Source organism: Typha latifolia, chromosome 13, assembly GCF_019914945.1.
Source record: "Typha latifolia isolate L0001 chromosome 13, TyphaL0001v2, whole genome shotgun sequence".
In the NCBI taxonomy this organism is placed as follows: Eukaryota; Viridiplantae; Streptophyta; class Magnoliopsida; order Poales; family Typhaceae; genus Typha; species Typha latifolia.
In genome coordinates, this window is record NC_133098.1 from 2725129 (window position 1) to 2747915 (window position 22787).

Genomic DNA, 22787 nt, shown 5'->3' on the forward strand with positions numbered 1-22787 from the left:
AGTTAGTGAAAAGCTGTATTGAGGACTCTTTGTTTGTCTTGATAAGGAGAATATACCTCTAATTATGCGGGATATAAACACCAGTAGAGTAGGTATCAGGCCGGTATTTACGTTTTGAGAGATTTCTTGAAGCCGAACACAGGAGGATAGCAACTTCAAAATCTATCTTACTACTTGACACATGTTTCTGTACCGGATCGTGGTGTCACATTAAAGAAATCAAGATTTGAGCTAGGCTACTACCATAATTCAGTGATCAGTCTTACTAGTCATAACAGAGCTAGGCCACTACTATGTTGTGATCGAATTTTGATGGATTTTTTACTAGACCGTTACATACATATGATTTAAGTTGATTGTAACACATTTCTTTAGAGTAGTTGCCCAAGAGAGGACTAGTTTCATCCAGCCTATGATTACATATGATACGCTGTTCTGGATTGCAATAGGCCCAGCTAATGTAAGATATGAGAGGAACCACGATGCAATTTGGTTGATGATTCAATATCCCCAATTCCTCTCCAAAAACAAATTAAGAATTAAAATAATAATAATAATAATAATAATAATAATAGTAGTAGTATACAGAGTAATCATCTCACAATATACAGAATAAGCTGGGCTTGTAACCAAGAAGACTCGGCTGCTGAAACTTTGGAGTACGCATAACTCAATAAGTCAACTTTTCATTTTTCATTTCATGTACAGTCTACAGAGCGGTATGCTGTTGATGCTTTCCAAGTGAACATACTACTCTGAATCTGAGACATGCGACATAAAACTTAAAAGTAGCAATTTGGTTTCCCACGATTGGCATAGCAACCCATGAACATTATCGCACATCAGCTGCTACAAAAATTTCAGCATTTTGCTTGACGATGAATTGAATGTTACATTCAAAGAGCACCCGCGCAGAGCTCGCTCCAATGCAAGGTTTGTGGAGGGCAAGATTTACATCCTTACCCGCATTACGAAGTAGGCTATTTCCATGCATTGGATATCACATGGATCAGAGAATGTGATATACATGTTTTATACTTTTATAGACAGATGCTGCTGAATCAACATATGGTAAGCTTTGGTCATCTTCACTTGTGTGTTTTCCATGACAAGAATGATCCTGAGAAAGCCACGCATAAGATTATCTCCCTTTGGAGTAACTTATAGCTGTAATTTCTTCCTCACGATGGTAGGAACACCATAACAAACAGGTGATGCCCCAATCAACAATGGGAGCTTGCAAGCGTCTCTCGCTTGGCTCATGCGTGATGCTATCCGCTTGCTTCCACAATAGTGGCATCTATTGTTTTCACATGACTCCTGCGGTTTCTTTCCTCTGTAGGGTTTTCTTCTTGTCTTCAAAAAGGCTGCATTTCCTTCATTGTCAACGCTCATGCATCCAAACTCTTTTGCTAATCGGCAGGAATTTGAACAATTGTCCTGAGCGGCTAGTTCTTCTTGCAACCATGAATTGAGCATGGCTTTACCAAATCGATCAATATCCTTATCTGTAACATCCCACAGATTTGCAACGACAGCAGGAGAACCAGCAAATAAATAGGACAGTGGAACACCTTGAGGGGCATAGCACCCTTTGCAAAGGAGTGATCCGCTGCTGCAACCCATAAGAAGAGTAGCAGCACATTGATCAACTTTTTCAATTTCATTTCCTGAAATATATTGGGTTCCTGCACCAGATGGCTTGACTTAGGTATTTTTAGTACAAGAATTCCTAGCAATACTAGCACAATAAGCAGTGTCACATTTGGAGCAACAGATACTAAAGAATATCTATGTGACTAATTTGACGTACCACTACCATGGCCGAAGTAAAGGAACATGTCATGATTCTGCAATGCTGAAACCAACTCTTCAGTTGTTGGAGCATCGCCAGCCTTTCCCTGCATAAAGATACCTTCAACTAAAGTCCTTGCATCATAAGAGAAGCTATTGATGACGATCAAACAAGAATGAAACACAGATTCAGCCCATCTTGAAAGGAAAGAAAAATATAATAACTGATCTTACACTAAGACATCCATGACAACCAGAACGTACATAGAATATTCCCTATTGCTTGGCTATGAAAGGATAGTGCGCTAGAGAAGGATGAAGAGAAAATTAGGTTAACTTTGTCAATAGAAGTATAGAACCCTAAACCTCTAGTCCTTTGGTTCTCTATTTTAAGTGGATTTGCACTAAATTAAACAGCGCAAGTGGATTAGGAATGCGGACTCTTTTCCTCTTTCTTTATTATGTTAACTCTCCCTCACATATTATTAACCAATTACAGATCCAGTGGATTAACTTGTGCTATAAACATTTTGGTCAAGGAAATTTTACAATGAAAAACAGAAAAAAAAGAGAGATTTAAAAGTTATGCATTCTTGAATTCACTATTTATTCCACTGTTGCTTTGCAATTTTTCCAAAGATGTGCAACATCGACAGACTTTTGCAATTAATGTTTAAAGAATCAGTTTTTTGTTTGCATAAGTTGACAAAAATTTACCTTCCAGTTCTGATTTCTGAACCACTGCTCAAATTCCACCTGTGTGCTGTTGAGATCTCCACTAGGGTTCAGCAAGTAGTAAGTGTTGAAAGGGTTAACTATTGGAAAGTGAGCACCAAATGCATCTCTCTCTTTTTGATGACAATGATTTTTATCAAATGTAAAAAAGATGCTGCCTACAGATGGCATGCGATATATCTCCTGACACCTTAGCATTGGTAAGTTCTCCCATGGGAGCATCTGCATCAACAACCAGTCACAAAATTAGGTCAGCTTATATCAATAGAAGAAGAAATTTGTATAATATAAGAACAGAGTGTTAGCAGAACAAAGCATGCAAATGTAATTTCCAGAACTGTTGTCACCAAAAACAGGAGGTACAGTGCTGGCAGAGGTAATAAATTATATTATTTTATCTCCAAAATGTATCCACAACATCAGTATTGTATGACTCAAGCAAGAATACTGTATGAGTCGTGGAAATTTAATGTCTCACCTGCACATCAGTATCCAGAACGAGAATTACTGGTTCTCTATCAATTGGTTCTGACTGCTCAACAATTGCTTCTTGTAGCAAGAGAAGGATGGATTCAGGTATATCAGCTCCTATCTGACAAGCAGCAGAGAAAGCCCTAAATCTTTCCATCCCACAACATGCTCCCCGACCGAAGTAGCCTTTGTACAATACAAGCTGAGAAATACATGCTTCAGCATCAGCTACAGATTTGGCACCACCTAGTATAGCTTTCACGATGCTCTGATTTACATCAAACTTGAATTGGGATTTCAGATCATTGATCAACTTTGGCAACACTATGTCCATATGTTTATGGACTAACTGCTGACCCAAAAGCAAACACCCCCAGGGTCCCAGCCATGATTCCTCCATATTCCTGGTTAAAATAACAAAAGAGTGAACAAAAGTAGTATGGACACCAAAAGCCCTAATACATGAGTTTCAGTAACACAAGAAACACAGTTAATTTAAGAATTCGAATGTAAGAGGTGGTCAAAAGACTCTATCCAAGCATCTCAATTATTTGGGGTCCTCCAAATGTTTTGGCACTCAAATTGCATAGGGAATACCAATAAATATTTACTGAAAATCCATGAGGGGAAATTTCACAGCATTAGTAGCATAAGTCCACAGCCTAAAGAAGGTGAACTTACTTTAGCAACTTATCCAGGCGATTGTTGAGATGGGTTCTCTGAGACCACCATTTAATATGGTTTGCTTGTCCATCAGCTGGAGTAAAGGTTGTATTAGAGAGAGATATAAAGTTCTCTTCTAGTAGCTGTTTGAAAGATGGAGCCACAGAATCCACAATAGTGCAACCCCAGGGACACTGCCAGCTCTTTACTGATAATGAATTTGAGGTGAGAAGTTCTTTGCTGAAGTTAGCATCTTCAAGTTGCAGTTCTGGTAAAAACCCAGAGCAGGTAAGAAATTCTGAAACAGTGTTGCACATGTATCTTTGATTCAATGAAAAGATGCTGTACCTTCCAATATGAGATCCACAGGAAGAAGCATTGCAATTGGTTGACTAGTTGAATCCATTCTTGACACCAAAACCCAGGCAGGGAAAAAAGAAGGGAGAAGCAGAGTTTCTCCCAAGAGATTCACATAATCACCTCCAAGCATGCTTATGCAAATAATTGGAACACTTGGGAGGCTCTGGAAGAAGTCAATCACATGTTGTTCAAGATGTTCTAGTTTTCCTGATAAAAATCTGCAACACAAAATGGTACTGCAATTAAGCTAGAGTTGAATGGCTTGGAGTACTACATTATTCTGGCTAGTAAGACAATTGAACCTGAGGAAAATGGATGGTCCATTATCTGTCTCAGTAATGGTATCACTAGGGTGACCCTGAAAAGCAGAAAAGACAATAAATAAAAGAAAATGTCTTGGAAACTGTGGACAAAGGAACTCGCACTATGCTAGAAACGTCATAATTTGTGCAAACATGAACACCTGAAGGGATGGGAGCTTACATCATATTTAATAAACTGATGTAAACTGTAACCACCATATGTAGCAAAAATAATTAGTATGTAATCAAGGGAACTGAAAGAGAACCTGAAGTTTTGATCTTGCAAATAGCAACCACCAAATACTACTTTTAATATCATGCACATGCTTTTCATTAGATAGCTGTTTCTTCATGATTACAAATCAACGAAGCCCAAAGTAACACCACTCCCAACCTGAGATGTTAACACTCATGTTGTCCGTCGTGAATTTTGATTATCTCTAATTAGTGTTGTAATAAAAAAAAAATATTGTAACTGCTGGACTCTTCACTTTGATATTGCGACTCTTTCTGCACCAATTATTTATCATCATAAGATATATTCCTTCCCAAGTCTACTTTCTATCCATATCATGTCATATCCATATCCTATCTCCTGTTTCAACTCAAGAAAATATCTTCTCTTTAAACAACTTCTAGCTATTTGTTATATTAAGTTACTCCAATCAGATTTAGCAAGCATTTCACAGTGATTAAGATTCAATCATTACCCAGTAATAGAGCATAACTAATGTGAGAAACATTTAAAATTGTACTCTCACCATCAACTTTTAACTGCTGCCACTAATGTTCGATCTATCAAGAATGTGCAATATTTAGATGGTACAAAAAACAAGGATAAAGCATAGTCACTTAGGTTTAGCTCTGGACTATACTGAAGTGTGAATCTATGACAAAACAATAAAAGAAGTGTTCTCCAATTGAAATTGCAAAGGACAAAGCAAAAATGATTTAAACTGTCATATTAGATATTCTTAACTGAATTTAAATACATCAAGAAACAGAAGATAGCAAGGAATAGTATAAAAGGAGAATCTATAAATTTTAGAAATCAGATGGCCTGTCTTAAACACAATAAATTATGTAACTTTTTAGTAGCAGTTGATATTGTATCTCTCAATTCCATATATTGTATCACATGCTTGAGAGATCCCAAAGATAACCTAAACAACTTGATGAAATTTATTGTTCACATAGACATAATGCAAGAGTATAAGCAACTCAAGAATAAATTTAATAAGATGTGACTAGAGTAGAAATGAATACACACAAATTACCATAAGACATACACCAATGTTCTGGAGCAGAAGGTGAGTTAAATTGAAAAAGAACAAAACTAGAATGTTGGCATGATTTTGATGAACACACAATGTAATACAGGACCTTCTGACATTACCTTCGAAGACTCAGGATTGCAAACCTCTCTTACACCAGAAAGGTGATGACAATGTAGAGAAGTACCAAGAGAAGCTTGATGAAAGTATGCTGCCCAATGATTCAAAGATAAAGAATTTTCAGAATACAAAGGTAAGGAAATAGAGCAATCCATCGCTGAAAGTAAGAATATGGAAGAAAGGAGCCTGCAGATCTGCACCAGAAAAATTCAAACTAAGAAGCCATTTCACAGTAAATGATGAAAAATCATAATATAGGAAAAGGAAAATTTTCCAACCAGTTTCAATTATTTACAGGTGAAGATACATATGAGCACCAACACAGTTAGAAACTAATTTATTGTAGTTAAACAAGGCAGAGCATGTCCAGGACCTTCTGCAAAAGTGCGGGAATCTCTTGAGAGAGTACGAAGGCCCTCAATAACCAAGGAACAACTTCAGACATCCGGACATTAGAAAGACTGCAACACTCACCCCTGCCCATGCAATAGAGAACAACACTGTCAAGCAGTGATCTAATATTCTTGGACAGCAATATCATATGAGAAACCACATGTATTCAATAACTAATTAGGTAATCACCTGAGTTGCTCTGAAAAACAGCCCTTTAAAGAAAAGAAACTCATATTATATAGAATTGTTGCACGTTCAACAGAAAGAACATCGCCTGAATTCTCATCCAAAATTAGCGCGATTAAATTAGAACCAGGAACTTCAGAATAGGTCTGAGGAATGGATCCACAGAACAAAAGAAATATGCATTGCCAATATAGATCATGTACTTCGTGTGCTCCATGCTTTCCACCATGAGCTCCCAAAGATTTTGCTATACACAAATCAAAGAAAACAAAATAAGGGCTTCAAGGAATACACATAAACTTCCAGACACTTGGCAGCATCCTAAGTGAAAAGCAACTCGTCTGTATATCGTGTGTTAAGCAATAAGCTTAGCATGAAAGGAGATGGTGATACCTATCTTTAGAAGAAGAATCAAAAGTAGACGCCTACGATAACACTCCCATCTCAGAAATGTAATATCTTGCATGGATCCATCATTAAGCACTTTGATCAGAAGGCAGCTCCAGCATCCTTCCTTGGCAGATATGCCCTTGATATTGCATCGGATGATATCTATAGAACTTGTCTTACATGTTGCTTTCGATTTTCTGAGACTCATAGAATCAGCACAAAATTCATCACTCGTAGAGTTTTCATATTTATGATCCACTTTGGTTTCAATATTTTCACATTTTTTACGTGACAGTCGGTTAGTTGAACGAGTTCTTGTTGTCTTTGCTTCAACTTCAAGGCTTTTCTCTTTGAGTATAATCTTTGATGCATTTCTGGTTTTTCTCCTTACTTGCACGTTTTCAAGTAACCCACCACCTTCAGCACTAAAACAGGGTTTTTGGTCATATTCTGACTGCAAATGTCGAGCATGACTAAAACTTGAAAATTTATCTATAGCTACACAAATGTTACATATAGTCGATCTTACTTCCTTCACCAAGGAAGATCTTCTACCACCGTTGATACCTTCATGCTTGGCTGCTACTCTATGCTCTTCATCAACCAAGTGCATATTAACTTCAGGCTTATTATAGATGCTAAGAGAGCAATCAAAGTCAGCATGATTCAATTTCTTCAGAGCTGATCTGTACATGCCTAAAGCTTGTGATAAGCTATTTGTAGACTCAGTTTGGAAGCCTTTCTCAAAAAGGTTTCTGGATAAATCTCCAATTTGCATATCAATTGTGACTTCGAGGGTCAGCTTGCAGTGTTTGCAGGAAATAATCTTATCATTTTCTTCTAAAAGTTTTCTAGCACACTTGAGCTCATTTTCTGCTATATCCCATGACTGTTTCTTGCAATATAATTCACCTGAAATAGAACCAGAAAGTAATTTCAGTATTTAAAGCCTATAGACCATAATAGATGCAAAGTGCAGACAAACTAAAGGAGAAAGATCTAGAAATGTGGAGGACCTACCTAATAATGACCCAAAAGTAATTCCAAAAATTGGTAAACCTTGCAGATAGGATATATCTTTTCCTGTCCGAAAAAGAACTTCTGCTTCAGCACCATTACCGGTTGATTCATGGATGATCCCAACCTATGTATAAAAACATCAGTCCCACTGGAACTACCAAGGCATGTGCAAATATTCTAATCGAAGAATACCACAATATGTACCTGCAAAATGCTCTCAAGATAGCATCTGAGAACAGTCCATGGAGTTAGGAAAGAGTCTTCTAGAATGCCTGATCTACTAAAATCTGGCCAAGTTTCAGTTATAACTGATCCCAGTGCTTCAAGACAAAAAAGATCATGCCTAGTCAGAGTTTCTTTTCCAGAGTCAACACACTTCTGCTGCTGAAAGGAATAGATGAATTTCCTCCTCAGAAGTTTCTTCCGAAACTTGAGGGCCTCTCTTGCATATGAAAGAGCCTAAACATTATATCCACAGTGATGACACTAGTAAGAGAGCAACTCAAGAAAAAAACATATATACCATAAATTTATTCTGCGTCCAGATACTGAAAACAATAATCATAACATATGTAGCTTGTCCTTTTAATCAGTCTGTCAGCATAACCTTGCTTAACACAACGGGGAAGAAAAGGAGAAATCTTGTCTAAGCTAGGTGATACTAGTAATTAACATACAAGCCCATGTTTATGATTTAAAAATAAAGCATTTAATAGCACGTGCATGCATCAAAATGGATGCAGTCACTTATGAACCCCAGAGCATATCTTGTACCATTCCAATTATTTTAGCTGATTACTAGAGAGAAAACAAGTAAAATATTCAATAATGTTTAACACAAATCAGCCTATGCACATATCTTGAGCAAATTAGAACTTTGGTCAGAGACACTAATCTGCAGGTAGTCAGCTCTTCAACTGAAGCATAGTTAATTGAAAAAATTTTAAATCGTAGCTTAACAAATATAGATATCTGGGACAAAATTGCATATTACCTCAGAAAGTCGTCCTTTTGACAAAAGCTTTTCAGACAAATCATAGTACAGATATCCAGCAACATAAGCTGAACGACTTGCCAAAGGAACCTAGAACAGCCAACACAACAAGGTCAACAGTTAGAAGTCCATGGTTATTGGGACAATCAGGGTAAATATGCTACAATATACCAAGGGAACTTACATCAGAAATTAGGGAGGATACAATTTTTCTAACTTCATCAATGCTTACTTTCCAACCAAGTGATCTTCCAAAACTATGTTCACTCACTTCACGGAAAATACAATCAGTAAGTGACACCTTCTGGAGAAACATGCATAGAGATGGTGGATGGCCTTTGATACAACTTATCCAGAAATCAGTAGAGTTTGCATTAACACCAAGTTGTTTTGATATGTCAAATATTAATTGTTTGTCAATTGGAAAGGTGCAAAGTGAATGGTTAAGGCGTCTGTCACTCCATAGCATTGCAAAGCATTTTTCAAGAGGGATATTTTCCCGCTTCCATATCACGATCATCAGCTTGAAGATATCAAACTGGAATTCTGAGCAACCCTGGAGAAGTATAACAATGGTAAGAATATTATGTCCAGAAGGTACCAGTAAGAATTTCAAATTTGAACAGTTTTAGGACTATACAGCCAGTTATGAACACTAGAATATCTTACCTTCAAAAACAGTAAATCAACTATGGAACATAGTAATGGGATCATAGTTACAGCTGTTAGTTCAAACCGCCCATCTGTAGCACAATCACCCTGGATGTCTAAACTTAACCACAAATTGAGCGCACAACGAACATTCTGCAAGATTACCTGTTTCAACCAAAGAAGTTCAGATGTAACAAAACAAAACCACTTCGCAGTACATGATTACCTCATTAGAGAATACCTTAGAATCAAGATTGGCCTCCTGAGCACACTGTGCATTCAGGCAGTATGCGATTGCCAATTGATGATAAATGGAAGCATGACTTCCAGAAGCATAAAGAGATACGTCTTTCTGTAGCATCAAGAACTAGAATCAACCACTTGAGTCCATTGTCCAGGACCCCAGGTTATGTGGCTTATCCAAACAAAAAGATGAGCAATAACTTCAGAGCAGAAAAGATTTTGTTTAAAAAAAGTTGGAAACTCACAAGCAAAGAAATGGCTTCAGAGAGACATTCAAGAGAGCTTCTTAGGCCATCTAGTCCACAAGCCCGAAGTGCTCTTGCCTTCCTAATAAGAACCCTTGACTTCTCCAACTTATAGTCTTTTGAAACATATATGTCATTTAAGAGAATAGCTATGATTTTCAATTGCATCTTTTTGCTTAGAATTGGGTTTCGAGCTTCCATTAATCCATATGCTAAAAGCTCCTGTAAAGTTAATATATGCCCATAGAGCATTTAATGATAAGAAAAGCAGTTGATACTTATTTAACTGAAATTTAATGAAACAAGAAACATACCTGCTCTAAAATCTTGCCCACAATCTTCTCTGGCCACGTTGGTCTATAGCTCAATAGGGAAGAGTAGAGCATCGGCACATCATCAGCCATCTCAACTCCTTCGAAATCTTTACAAATAATCTAAGGTTTCAAAAGGCAGTCAAATTGAATTAAAATGTTAACCCACCTCAGCTCAATCAAATGAAGTTGAATATTCACAAATTATACCTTAACCCATTGTTTGATCAAGACCAAAGAGCCACTGGAACTTACAAACGTATCGTCAACTGCAGAAATTTCAAACAAGCTCTTAATGACAATTTCTTGGATGGTTTTGGCACAACATCTGTGTAAAGTATCAACTATCATGGTAATCCTTGTAAGTGCATCTGAAACGGCATCTTTGACTGAGTCCTTGGAAATGTCGATGATACTGTTACCACTCAACTTGGTTGAAGATCTACAGAAAATGAGTTTGATATTTTGCCATATCGCTTGACAACACAACTCCAATGCCACTGGTGCCTAAAAAGAAACAAAATGGAAATTGAATAAATGAGACCCCCATCTCTAGTAGTTAAATCATAGAAATTATGAAACATTAGAACTAAAATTGCAAATAGACAACTAAATCCATAATGCTATATTATTAGCAATGAATTATCAGGAACAGATTTCATCTTTGTTTAACTTCAGTAACAAAATTAGCTTGAAAAGGTGTCTTGCTAGAAAGAAGATATGAAACCCTCTAGTTAGGTGATGCCAATATGGAGAGAAAGAAGATAGGACTTATGAGTATTTAACTGCATGCACGCATGAACATGCACAACACATATTCTTGACAATGGTTGGGTTATTGCAATCACAAAATTAAATATAGGGAGAGTTGGGGAAAAAGCATGCATCTTACTCGTTTATTTTGTGATTTCCTTCTTTCTAGAAGTTGGATATGCAGGGCATTAATCCATTTCATGTTGGAACTTAAGTACTCCCAAGTTCAGAAAAGAAAATCAACATTTGGCAAGGACCTCAAACCACAAATGCCACTCCTTCAAGGTTCATGTTATGAATCAAAGAGATTACTTAGCTAGCATCTAATTCTTCGAATAGATATTTGAATTTCATCTGTCCTGTGTTTGCTCCATAAACTTTAGCTCGTCAAGAACAGCACAAATTAACGATAAAGTAGGTTCCATAACCAATATAATCACCAATAAATGGGGAAAAAAGCACGAACAACTATGAATCTATATGTATTGTAGTAGAAATGATGCCACTGAATAGATCCCTGAGAAACCAAATCAAGTATGATGAACCAATGCTGCGAATCAACATTGTAAAAAGTAAATACCTGTTCAAAGTGCCCAATGTTGTACATTACAGCCCCAATGTTACTGAGTGCTGAAATAAGAAATCTCAGTTCCTGAGGTTCAACCCACTCATTTGAAATAACATAGTTAATGGAGGAGAGACTCTTCTGAACTAAGAAAGCAAAACAAATTAGCAAAATAATAAGTAGCAGATATTTACTAAAAAAATAGAAGCAATATGTAGATGATATAGCTTCCGGAGTTGACATATAATAACCAAATTAAACCTGGCAACATCCGCTTGTGAGAAAGGAGATTTTCAATGCTGAAACTGCTGCTTCAAGCAGTGTTCTACGCCTTTCATATAATCTCTCTCTTTCACTAGATGTCCTGACGCATCTATACAGTAAAAGGCCAATAGTAACATTCTATAACTTGTCAATTTAGCATTTCAGTAGTAGTTGCTGTGACAAGAACACTAACAGAACTAAGCATAAGATATCTAGACAAAGGCATTTAAGTATGCCAAATATTAAGAAAAAAATCTCATTTGTCGCTCCCTATATCATGGGCTTACCTAAAAGCAGCAATAGTAGAATCACAGAACTGATGTAGTGCATTGAAGATATGCTCCATCTTTGCAGAATGATGGAACGCTTTCTTCTCAGAAGACCATTGTTTCCAGGCTAAATTCACATATGAAAGTAACATCTTGCATAGGAACTCTAGAGCATCTATGTAAGATATAAAAGAAGCATTTCCATGTAAATGATCACAAATTTTAGTCTTATTGGACTTTGCCGGTGCTTTTGACACAATCCCTGAATCTTCTACTGCACAGTCAAACAAACATTCGTGCTGATTTCTGCCAGTGTGGTAGTGAGTTTTTAAGTATAGCAGTGAACTGGTCAATCTTTGCAGAGTTTCTACATTGTCAAGCAGAAATTTAACTATACTGGAGTCAGAATATACTTGATGACTATCTTCACTTTGCCTAACTTGGATATTACCAGTGTTAAAATTTAATCCAGTAGCATAGAGTAGCAGAATTGAGGCAACAGCAGGTGAAACCTGATGAGAAAAATGCAGTGAACCAGAGGAAGAAGGAAGAGCTTACAAACTGCTACATATCAATTTCGGATAATACAATTTAAATTGTACCTGGCTGAATGAACTTCCTTGTTCATAGAACAATTCTGAAGCACATCTACAAATATCTATATTTGCAGCATGAAAGCAATCAGCACAGTATGATACAAATTCAAGAAACTCATTTACAGATTTGCTCAAGTGACCCTGCAAAAACATGAGTAAATGATGTTGAGTATGAGATAGCCTTAGGGACAGAGTATATTACAAGGGGGAAAATCTAATTATTGTAACTTTAAGGGGAAAACTATTGACAATATTTCGGCATTTTGAACTAGAAACAATTATACAAGAAAAGAATTTTCTCTCTAAGATCTATTTCGTTACAACTTACAATATTTATGTGCTGCTACATTTCATGTCTTTGCCTTAAAAAAGAAGAAGAAAAGACTACAACTCTAAAGAGAATCTATACTCTTTTATGTACACTTATAGGTCGTTCTATTAACAAATTATCTGAACTTGAGCTCAAAATGAACAGATCTCAAGCTTACCTCAGCTCAGATTAGCTAGCTTGTCGAAGGGTAGGTAGCTATGATTAGCTATCTCTCAAGCCTATCTCAGTTCTGTACAAAAGACTGCCTGCTTGAAACACTTTGGCAGACATAAGGCAAGACAAGGGCCCTTTACAGGCTCCAAGCTTGAGCTAATCTTGGACTCAGTTTTCTGAGGTTCCAAGCAAAGGTCTCTAGATCTCAGCTCATTTACAAACCTAGCTATCACAGTGCAAGTTGTTTCTCCACATTGCAGAATTTCAAAATCAAAATCAAGAGAGAAAGCAAAGATGTTATCCCAAGCATATTTATTATTCTAATCATATCTTTGAAATCTCAAATAGTGATCACCATTATCACTAAAATCAAATAATCAAGCTATCTTCTCTCTGGAGAAATGATTTGCTCACAGATATATAGGGTTCTTATTAACATAAATGGTAATACTACAGAAAGTATCAAAAAATAGTATGGAAAGGCAGAGCATACCTTGCATTCACATAACATGGATTTAAGGATCAATTTTACCACATCAAGCATAAGTGCACCCCTGCCTTCCCAATGCAAGTCAACTGAAGAACAGATCTTGCGAGCAATCTGCAATTCAAATTTCCAATACTCATCGTCCACTTAACATATTCCATCAACAAAAACTTACGAAAAGACGGAATCAACTAATATGCTACTCAACTATTGGAAAACGGTCCACCGAAGAGGATTTTGCACACTCCTTCAACATCATGATGCAGAAACGCTGCACCAGATCCCCATCGAACGACATACACTCTGTTGTCAGGAAAACTGAACATCTATACAAGGCATTCACAAGCAACGAGTGGTACTTCTTTAACATCTCCGTATCCAAAAACCTGCAGAAATGTCCATTTAACACCCACTAAGAAACAAGATTCTAGCAGCCATTTATCCAATCCAGCTCAAATTAACACCCACCGGAGCCACGGGTGGACTTGCTCGACGAGCACCAAGATCCTCTCATAAGCCGCTCCATTCCTCGTCTCACTCTTAACAGCACAACTGGCAAGGCTTATAACCACCTCAAGAGCCAAAGTGGTGATCTCAGAATCCTCAACACCCACAACCTTCGGATCCGGCAACATGATCCCAACATCCGCGTTCCTCCTCCTCTTCTGTGATTTCCCGAGCACGGTGCGGAGGCTCTCGAGAAGCGAGATCGCCTCCGCCTCTGCCTCCGAGTACCTTCCCCCAGTTTCCAAGCAGCAAACGAAGCGCCCCCTCTGGAGGTGCACGGAGTAGGGCTTCCCCGCGAGGCAGGGGCTGATGCACGCAAGGCATTCGAGCAAATGCCTATATATCCTAAAGAGCTCGGTTGCGGTATCTTGGTCGTCTTTGGAGGTTTTGCGGAGTATGGAGGGGAGGAGGTGGAGGGCTTGGCAGAGGAAAGGAAGGAACTGCTTCGCCAAGGGCCGGAGAGATGTGGAGGGATCGGGGTCGGGGTCGGGGTCGGGGTCGGATTTCTTGGTTTTAGAGGTAGGTTTTTGCTTTAAGGTGGATTTCTTGGAATGGAGGAGGAGATCGGAGAAGGGGAGGAGGAAGGAGACGAAGTGGTCGGAGAGGCCGCGGTGGTCGGAGGCGCGGAGGCTCTCGAGGAGGGAGGAAGCGATGGAATCCATTCCTCTTGTCGATTTTGGGATCGAATGGGGGGGATTTCGGGAGGGGTTAAGGGAGTGCAGAAATGGGCGGGAATAAGGGTTTCGAGCGAGTTCACACGGCGGATTGGCGGCCTAAACTTTGCGAAAATTGAATTGACGAAGGAGACAGAGATTGGATCGGGCTCTAATAAAACTTCAATCGATCGAGCTAGGGCCCAACATGTTTTGTGTTGGGTTCGTGTCGAATCGGTCAAAGTTTAAATGGATTATTTATTAAATTAGTTATACGAATTAATAAATGATTCATAACTTATTATTTTAAATTTATATTATTAAAGAGATATATTTGAATTATAAATAGTATTATTTGAGAAAACCATCCAAATTTCATTAAATTATTTGATCTGGTTACAATTAGTTTTAAAATCTTTAAAAGTCCAACATAGTTTGAAGTTTGCCTGATATATATTTGATAAGAATTAAAGCCGAAGTTTATTGGTCAAAGTCAAAATTATTATTAAGATACTGATTTTAATATTTATTTTAGACCACAGTAAACTTGAAATACGACCAATAATATTTTAATACACAGTGCATTAATTAATTAATTCAACATCATACAAATATTATTGCCACACAATACACCGAAGAGGCCACTATCATCATGGATAGATCACATAGGTACAATCGTACATACTTCGCTATCTAATCCGCCTCCCCTCAAAATATAAGACAAGAATTAGCCACGTCATACTTCATCTTCTCCAAGTTGGGCAGCACGGCGAACTGGATCATCGGCGGCGGCCCGCAGGCGAGCGCCAGCGTGTCATCCAAGTCCCCCATGGGTATGTGCTCCCTCAGGATCTCCTCCCTCACGAAGCCCACGCTATATCTCCACCCCTCCTCCGGCTTCTTCACCTCGCCCACCACGTACCACACCTTGAGCCGCCCCGGGTTCTCTTCCGCCCACCGGTCCAGCTCCTCCTTCAGTAGAATGTCGTCCTCGCTCCGGTTCGCGTACACCAAGTGCATCTCGGTGGGGTCCTCCGGCTGGTCGCGGAGCACCGCCTGGATCACCTGGTACACCGGGGTGATCCCCGTGCCGCCCGCGATCATCGCCAGCCGCCTCGCGAATCGTGCCTTGCCGTTGATCAGGAAGTTCCCGCGACCGGTGTACTCGATGTGGCCGAGGGGGCCCTTTATATCCACCGGGGAGCCCAAGGGGAGCGAGTCCAGGTGCTGCGACATGAGCCCGCCGTTTGGGAACTTTGCGTTTTCCCCCTTGAAGTATACTTTAATTACGAGCTCGAAGTGTCCCACCACGTCGACTGCGCTTCTTGGCGTGTATGCTCGCATGCATAGCTTGCCGTCGATGGTGGCGCACAAGAAGATGTGCTTGCCGACGGGCAGGCCCAGGGTTTGCTCCGGCGACGGCAGCGCGAACCGGAATACCCGGACGTCGCGGGAGATTTCGGTTTTGGAAACTAATATGCATTGAACCTTCTCTCTGGGGTTTGCGAGGGCCACCAGAGGAGGCCTCGCCGCCTCGCGGATCGTCGCCAGGTGGGAGAGATTGCCGGCGCCGTGGACCGAGGTGTCGGAGCTGTAGCCCGTGGCGATGAGCTCGCCGATGCGGTAGGTGTCGAGCAAGGCCTTGGCCTTGTCGGAGTGGATGGAGTCGAATTCTTCCGAGCAGTCCTGGCCGGCGTTGATCAGGATGCTGTCGGCGCCGCCGGGGTGGTCCTTGAGGAAGGCGGTGCAGTCGTAGACGTGGCCGTGGACGACGATCCAGGCGGAGTCCTGGGAGGAGTGCTTGCGGACCTCGGACATGGAGAAGTGATTGGTGGAGGTGTTCATGAAAGGGGTGGAGGTGCTCTTTTTAAGTGATTGGGCTCCCTCGGCCGTCTCCAAGTGCTTCTGGCGAGCCATCCACCCGCCGGGGTGGTTGCCCGGCTGCGTCGGGTGCTCGAAGACCAGGCCGATCTCGCCCTTGTGGGGCCGGCACACGTTGATCTTCACTTTGAACCAGCAGTTGTTCATCATCCCCTATGCCGCAACAATTTTACAATTAAAAACAAACAAACAAACATAGTGCTATTAATTAATTGAAATTCACTACCAAATTTCTTTTATCATTAGTTCTAATTACCATGAGGTTCCAGATGAGGTTCTCTGGCTGGGTGTTGAGGGTCTCGTCCCATGCACGAACGGCGATTTCCTTGGCACCGAGGAGGTCCAAAACCTCCACCTCCACGGCCCAGAAGCACCAGCACCAGTACTTGCCGTACTTGTTTGGCTTCTCCGGGTGGTCAAGGCTGCAGACAAGCCAATTCTCCCCACCGTCAAGTGTTATCTCCACCCTTGTTACCTTCTTCCCCCCACCTAGTACAATATTGAGAGCCATTGTTAGCAACTTGGAAGTACTAGATATCCAACACCAACTTACAACTTAATAAATCGGTGTACTATTATAATTAAACTTAGGTAAACTTGTTTAAGCAATATCTCATTAGGGTCTTAACTATGATAATTGCATGCAGTACATGCAAGTGGAGATATTACAATATTGACAATATCGAGAGCCATTATCAGCAACTTGGCACTAGATAATTGACACCAAATCTCCAGTGTGATTTTTTTTTTCGTAAGAGTAAAATGAGAACTTATTAGTGTCTCAGTGTTATTGAGATTGAGTCTAGATACGCCCATTTTAGCACTACTCCTGTGGGGTCCCAGCTTTGATAATTGCATGCTTTAGGTACATGCAAGTGGGGATATTGCATCTAGAATGTATTTTTCGTTAAAATAAAAAAAATATTAAAATTATCATTCTTTCACATGCTTGAGATTTTAAAACAATTAAAGAGTTGACATAGAAGTAGAACATAGGCCCTGAATTTGAATCCTTTCATGGGCACAAAAGAGATATTATATATATATATATATATATCTTTTTTGGATTTTCCATAGATAATTTTTAAAACTCTTATTTTTGTATGGATACTCTTTAAATATAATGAATAATTATCATTTACTATTATTTATATGTATTCTTTTTAGTTAACAATTTGTTAAATGACTAAGATCCTAATTTATAAGCACTATAAAGTAATTTGGAGAGTATTAACCAAAAATCTACGAGTTTTAAAGAACATACACGCAAATATATAATTTACAAGTGTAAGAAACTGTCCCGTGAATACCTTTGGTAACGTCATATGTGCTTTCAAATTTTTAATTGAGACTATAATTTATGGGAAAATGGTATAATATTTTTCAGAATGTCATTTACATTCTAATACACATAAAAAAAAATCCTAATATTAATCTTCTCTTTCCTCTTATCTTACCACGTGTCACCCGTGTGGCTATCACGCGCAAAAGGATTTAAAGATGTATTAAGAGAAATGTAATCCTTATAAAGCTAAGGGTGGTTTATTTTAGCCCCATAAACTTTTAGAAATTTTTTTTTATTTTAGAATAATATCTAAATATCATAATAGTAGTATTTAAGAATACAAAAATTATTCATCAAAGTTACATCTTATACCCACGCTAAACTAATTATTAATCTATCCGTTATTATTATAACTTTAATATATATATATATATATATAATTTTCTCATATTTATTTCCCTTTATATCATATTAAAAATAATTTATAAATTAGTGAACATAAGAATAATTTTTTATAAAATAAATTTGTTATTTTGATAATAATAAATAAAAATTAATATTCTTATTTCACATGTGAATATGAATGAGGCCTACCGGTTTACCATCTAAACTATTGTTATCACTAAGTAGCCGTAAACTTTTAAGTTAAAAATAGATTTATTTAAAAAAAAAGAGTTAATTAAGTTACGTTTTAAGATATAGCTCGAATAAAAAAAATGAACGAGATATTTAACGCTACAAATAAATATATTTCACCTAAAATAGAGAGAAAAAAAGAAGAAGAGATGACTCACCAGAGTATGCGTATCCCTTCATAGTGTAGTGCCTCTGCGTGGTCAACGCGTTGATGGGTAAAATCTCATCGTGTCCAGGCGTCGTGATCACCGAGTTAATGTTCAGCTCGTTGATGATGTATTCCGGCTTGTACCACCACGCTGCTCCAAACGAAGGAAAAAACCAAACCCCCACTAAGATTTTGGAACTCACTACCTACATTCTAACATTTTTGCAAACAACCCCTTCGCATGCAAAAAGAAGGGAAAAGGGGGAAAAAAGAAAAGAAAAGAAATATAATTAATTACCTTCGGCGTTGGCGAGCTCAGCGTCGACATGGGAAGGGAGGACTCTGTTGTCCTGGTAATGGTAATAACTATCGGACTCTTGGGTCGTAACGATGATCCTTTTAAGCCATTTGACCATCCTACCCCCGATAAAACCCGGGATAATAACTCGGATAGGGAACCCGTGATCCGGGGATAGCAATTCCCCGTTCTGCATATAAGCGAGCATGATATCCCTACTGGGGTCCATGGCCACCTCGCGATGCAGGCTCGTCCCGTACGTGGAGCCACCGCCACCTGGCAGTTCCTCCGCGCCCTCGAAGCAGACGTTAGCCGCCCCGGCCTTCCGGCCGGCGATCCCGCACCGGCGCAGGACATCGGAGAGCCTGACGCCCCGCCACACGGACGTGGCGATCGCCCCCGGGCCCCAGTTGAACCCCACGGTCTGGCGCACCATGTTCTGCTCCTTGCGCCGGTTCCCGGCGCAGACCAGCGTGACCGGGATCTCGATGGGATCGAAACTTTGGATCAGCTCGTCCACAGTGAACACGGCCGGGCGCTTGACCAACCCGATGACCTCGACCGTCCACGTTGACCAGTCCGCCCTGGGGACAACCCCGTGATTGCGGACGTAGTGGAGCTGGACCGGGGTGAGGAAGCCGTGGTGCATGAGCCGGCTCAGGGGCGGCTCGCAGTTGAACGGGTGCCGCCCCGTGAGCCGGATTAGAGTCGGGTTGCGCTCGATCCAGTGGTCCGACGTGCCCTCGTCCCGCGGATCCAGGGACGAGGCCTCCGCCTCGATATTCGCGTAGATGGGTTTCCAGTCCTGCCCCTCGTCGGAGTCGGACTCGGCGTCAGCATCGGCGGTCTTGGCAGGGAGGGGGATGAGGTGCGAGAAGCTGTATCCGCGGATCGGAGAGGCGGTCCGGTTCATGGAGCGGACCGGGCGGTCGAGGTCGGGGAACTGCCGGTTGTCGACAGAAGCCGCCATGGGATTGGGGTTTTGGACTGGAAGACAACTTTTGGATCTTGGGATGGCCTTTTCGGCAAAAGTGGGTGGTAGTTTTGGTGGGTGAGGGAGAAAAGGGTGGGCGACTCCTCGCCCTTATATAGGGAATGGTTTGGGTGGGGCCTTATCTCCAAATCCGGCGTCATATTTGGATTAAACTGCAAATAATACCAACAGGATCTTTACTTTTCTCAAGATTCTTGAACCCTCCCGAATCCCCGACACTTCACGCTACACTCAAAAGCTTTACTCGTAATACTTACTCTGTCAGGGTTGAAAGTGTAAAAAATAAATAAATAAAAAGTTAAAAACATTTAAGACCCATTAATAGCAGCATTTCGTCACGGCTTCTTCCTCCTCGGCGTGAGGACGAGTTTTTATTTATTACCAAACTAGCCCTCTCTGTTAAATTTTATTTATCAAAATAGAACCCCCATAAATTTAATATCTCAAAAAAAAATTCTAAGACACGAACTTAACTAAATCGGTCAACGTTTCATCTGAAAACATAATTTAGTTTTTTTTTTTACTTCAATAAACTATTGATAATTTTAATATTATATATAAACTGCTAATAAGATCAACATTTTTGTTTAGTTAATTTACATATAAAATGCTAGAATGCTATTTTGTTCAAAATCTCGGCCTCTTTTAAAAATTTGGTGGCCGTGGGTATAACAAGGAAACGTATCCACGGCCAAAGCCACGGAAAAGAGGTCTTTTTTGTAAAAATAAATAGGAAAATAATTGTAATAACTTTGTTTCCGTAGTGTGTGATGTGATCTTGATCTTGATCTATTGGTGACCAATCACGTCGTTTTAGTCCATTTCATGCATAATTTTGTCAAAATAGGAGGGGCCCCAGACCCCAGTTGGATAGAACCAAAGTGTTGAAATATTATTAACCATCAATATTTTGTAAAAGAAAAAATTAATATTTTGTTTGCATGTAAACCAATGGTTATGTTATGTTATGTTATTTTAGCACTTGCTCATAATCTCATAATTTTTTTTTTATAGATAAGATAATAGTTAGTTTTTAGGATAATTTAACTATCATTTATTTTTACAGTAACTCTCTAAACTTTTTTTAGATACATAATGACATTATTCCTTAGTTCTATTAAATATATAGATCTGATAATCGAACTAAATCTCTGAAGACACTCGAGCCCTAACCAAATAGGTAAAATACTTATTGATCTCGCAACTATAGATTCGTAGGACTTAAATATTGTTCTAATTTATGACAACAAGAATCTCCATTAAGGCGAATTAGGGTTTTAGGCATGTTAATTGAGCGATTAATTTAAGGCAAACACTTTTTAATTGAAATTTTCGGTAGTTTTATGGTCAAGAATTTTGCATTACTCATAGGAGTAAGAGAATCTTGTTAATTATTTTTGTTATAGCAGTACTAGTGGGCCTTCGTTATATTTTTATAAACAATTACAAGTAATAAAAGTTAAAAATAAATTATAAAATAATTAGCAAGTAGAAGAGCGGAACAAAACAAACAAGTACATAAATGATTAATGATTTGATTAGATTAACAGCCGAGATAAAAATAAATAAATAAATCATAAATAGTCAAATAAAAATCTATCATGCATGATAGATATCTCACTCTACGAAGACAAAAAAAAGACCTTAAAATCATTTCTCTTTTCTTTATCGTTATGCATGGATATCACGTTTTAGTTGCAATAACTAAACCAATAAGCTTGATTTATTTGGTAAAATAAAGCCTATGTTTGATCAAGTACTTTGATATAAGAATCTTATGGACTATATGCAATTCACCTACAAAATATTCAAGTAGTAATTAAAAGTCTACAACTAATATAGTCATCATTTATTTTGACTATTCGAGGACTATAATTTGTGTCGTCGAATATTTTCTCGTGATAGATAAGAAATTTTTTTTTTTCTTCTTCTTCTTCCTTTTTTTTTTTGATGTGATAATTATAAGAAACAAGCTATAATTATTTCGTATAATTAAACTAACTTATATCTATATTCATATGTTTATATTGTGAGCTAGCTATATATGTATATATAGACTTGTGTTAATGGAAGGTGTCACAAGATATATATATATATATATATCCAAGTATTTGGGAGTTCCTTATTAGAAGGCCCCCATTAATGGCTATAACTTATAATGATATAACTTGGAAATTGAACTATTGATGATTTGGACCGCTCAAAAAAGTCTAAGCATGAGATTATCAAATAGGTAAATGTCCTCAACTAACAATTGGCTCAAACTAGTTCCTTTAATTACCAAGTAATTAACAATGCCCATAGATTCTCCAATCATAGTGTTCAACCACACAACCCAAGATTATTTATGTCAAGTAGTATGCATATTTTTAATAAGGAACAAATACTAGGGGTTAAGTGAGAAGTGGCGCATGGGAATTTCCTTTGGTCAAGTAACCATTGGAACCTTGGATGGTTTCCCATGGCCCCTAAAGAAGGGGGACCAGAAGTGGCTTTAGGTCTCACCAAAGGCCAAAGTCCATTCCATGACTCTCTACCTCCCCTAGTTGTGACTCTTCCTCCGACCATAACTTGTTCTTTTCTTCTTCTCCAAATACTTTCTTCAACTGACATCAAATGTGACAGAAACTATAAATATAATTTAAGTAAAAATTAATGATCGATCGGGTTAATCTTCATGTTCTTGTCGTATTAATGACTGCATTTTAATATAGGCCAAGAAGATATTAAACATACTAAAAGAGGTTAGCCTTCTCCGATATATAGATTGAAATGAAGAATTCACCGGCTATCCACATTAATGGTCGGAAGAAAA

The 22787-nt window shown here is 38.8% G+C and overlaps 2 protein-coding genes across 3 annotated transcripts; both read right to left on the minus strand.

The window, feature by feature from the left end:
- Positions 1-532: 532 nt before the first annotated feature.
- Positions 533-14797, minus strand: LOC140800360 (separase). Of its 2 annotated transcripts, XM_073155102.1 has the most exons (28): positions 14039-14797; positions 13779-13956; positions 13577-13684; positions 12606-12740; positions 12455-12515; positions 12022-12394; positions 11732-11843; positions 11486-11611; positions 10363-10659; positions 10156-10275; positions 9842-10063; positions 9595-9705; positions 9372-9518; positions 8887-9258; positions 8703-8792; positions 7913-8167; positions 7709-7832; positions 6692-7600; positions 6302-6545; positions 6093-6195; positions 5722-5913; positions 4326-4381; positions 4012-4241; positions 3682-3931; positions 3008-3404; positions 2512-2751; positions 1814-1901; positions 533-1688 (listed from the first exon to the last, which is right to left on the minus strand). In XM_073155102.1, exons 1-28 carry the CDS (start codon positions 14737-14739, stop codon positions 1162-1164), a joined length of 6768 nt encoding a protein of 2255 aa, XP_073011203.1. In that variant the 5' UTR covers positions 14740-14797; the 3' UTR covers positions 533-1161. The 2 variants fall into 2 exon arrangements, with proteins under 2 accessions (XP_073011203.1, XP_073011202.1); XM_073155101.1 differs by having other exon boundaries at positions 12022-12515.
- A 498-nt stretch (positions 14798-15295) lies between these two features.
- LOC140800403 (nitrate reductase [NADH] 1) lies at positions 15296-20028 on the minus strand. The gene is made up of 4 exons (XM_073155170.1): positions 18979-20028; positions 18691-18831; positions 16868-17100; positions 15296-16764 (listed from the first exon to the last, which is right to left on the minus strand). Exons 1-4 carry the CDS (start codon positions 19946-19948, stop codon positions 15439-15441), a joined length of 2670 nt encoding a protein of 889 aa, XP_073011271.1. The 5' UTR covers positions 19949-20028; the 3' UTR covers positions 15296-15438.
- Between the last annotated feature and the right edge of the window lie 2759 nt (positions 20029-22787).

Excerpts from the sequence above, each read along its gene's own strand:
- LOC140800360 (XM_073155101.1), bottom strand. The coding sequence starts at position 14,739 with ATGGATTCCATCGCTTCCTCCCTCCTCGAGAGCCTCCGCGCCTCCGAC. Across the intron at positions 10,276-10,362 it reads TGATCAAACAATGGGTTAAG|ATTATTTGTAAAGATTTCGA; the intron begins GTATAATTTGTG and ends TTGAAACCTTAG. Across the intron at positions 6,196-6,301 it reads TGTTTTTCAGAGCAACTCAG|GGGTGAGTGTTGCAGTCTTT; the intron begins GTGATTACCTAA and ends TTGCATGGGCAG.
- LOC140800403 (XM_073155170.1), bottom strand. The coding sequence starts at position 19,948 with ATGGCGGCTTCTGTCGACAACCGGCAGTTCCCCGACCTCGACCGCCCG. Across the intron at positions 18,832-18,978 it reads TGAGCTCGCCAACGCCGAAG|CGTGGTGGTACAAGCCGGAA; the intron begins GTAATTAATTAT and ends CGTTTGGAGCAG. Across the intron at positions 17,101-18,690 it reads GAAGGGATACGCATACTCTG|GTGGGGGGAAGAAGGTAACA; the intron begins GTGAGTCATCTC and ends ATATTGTACTAG.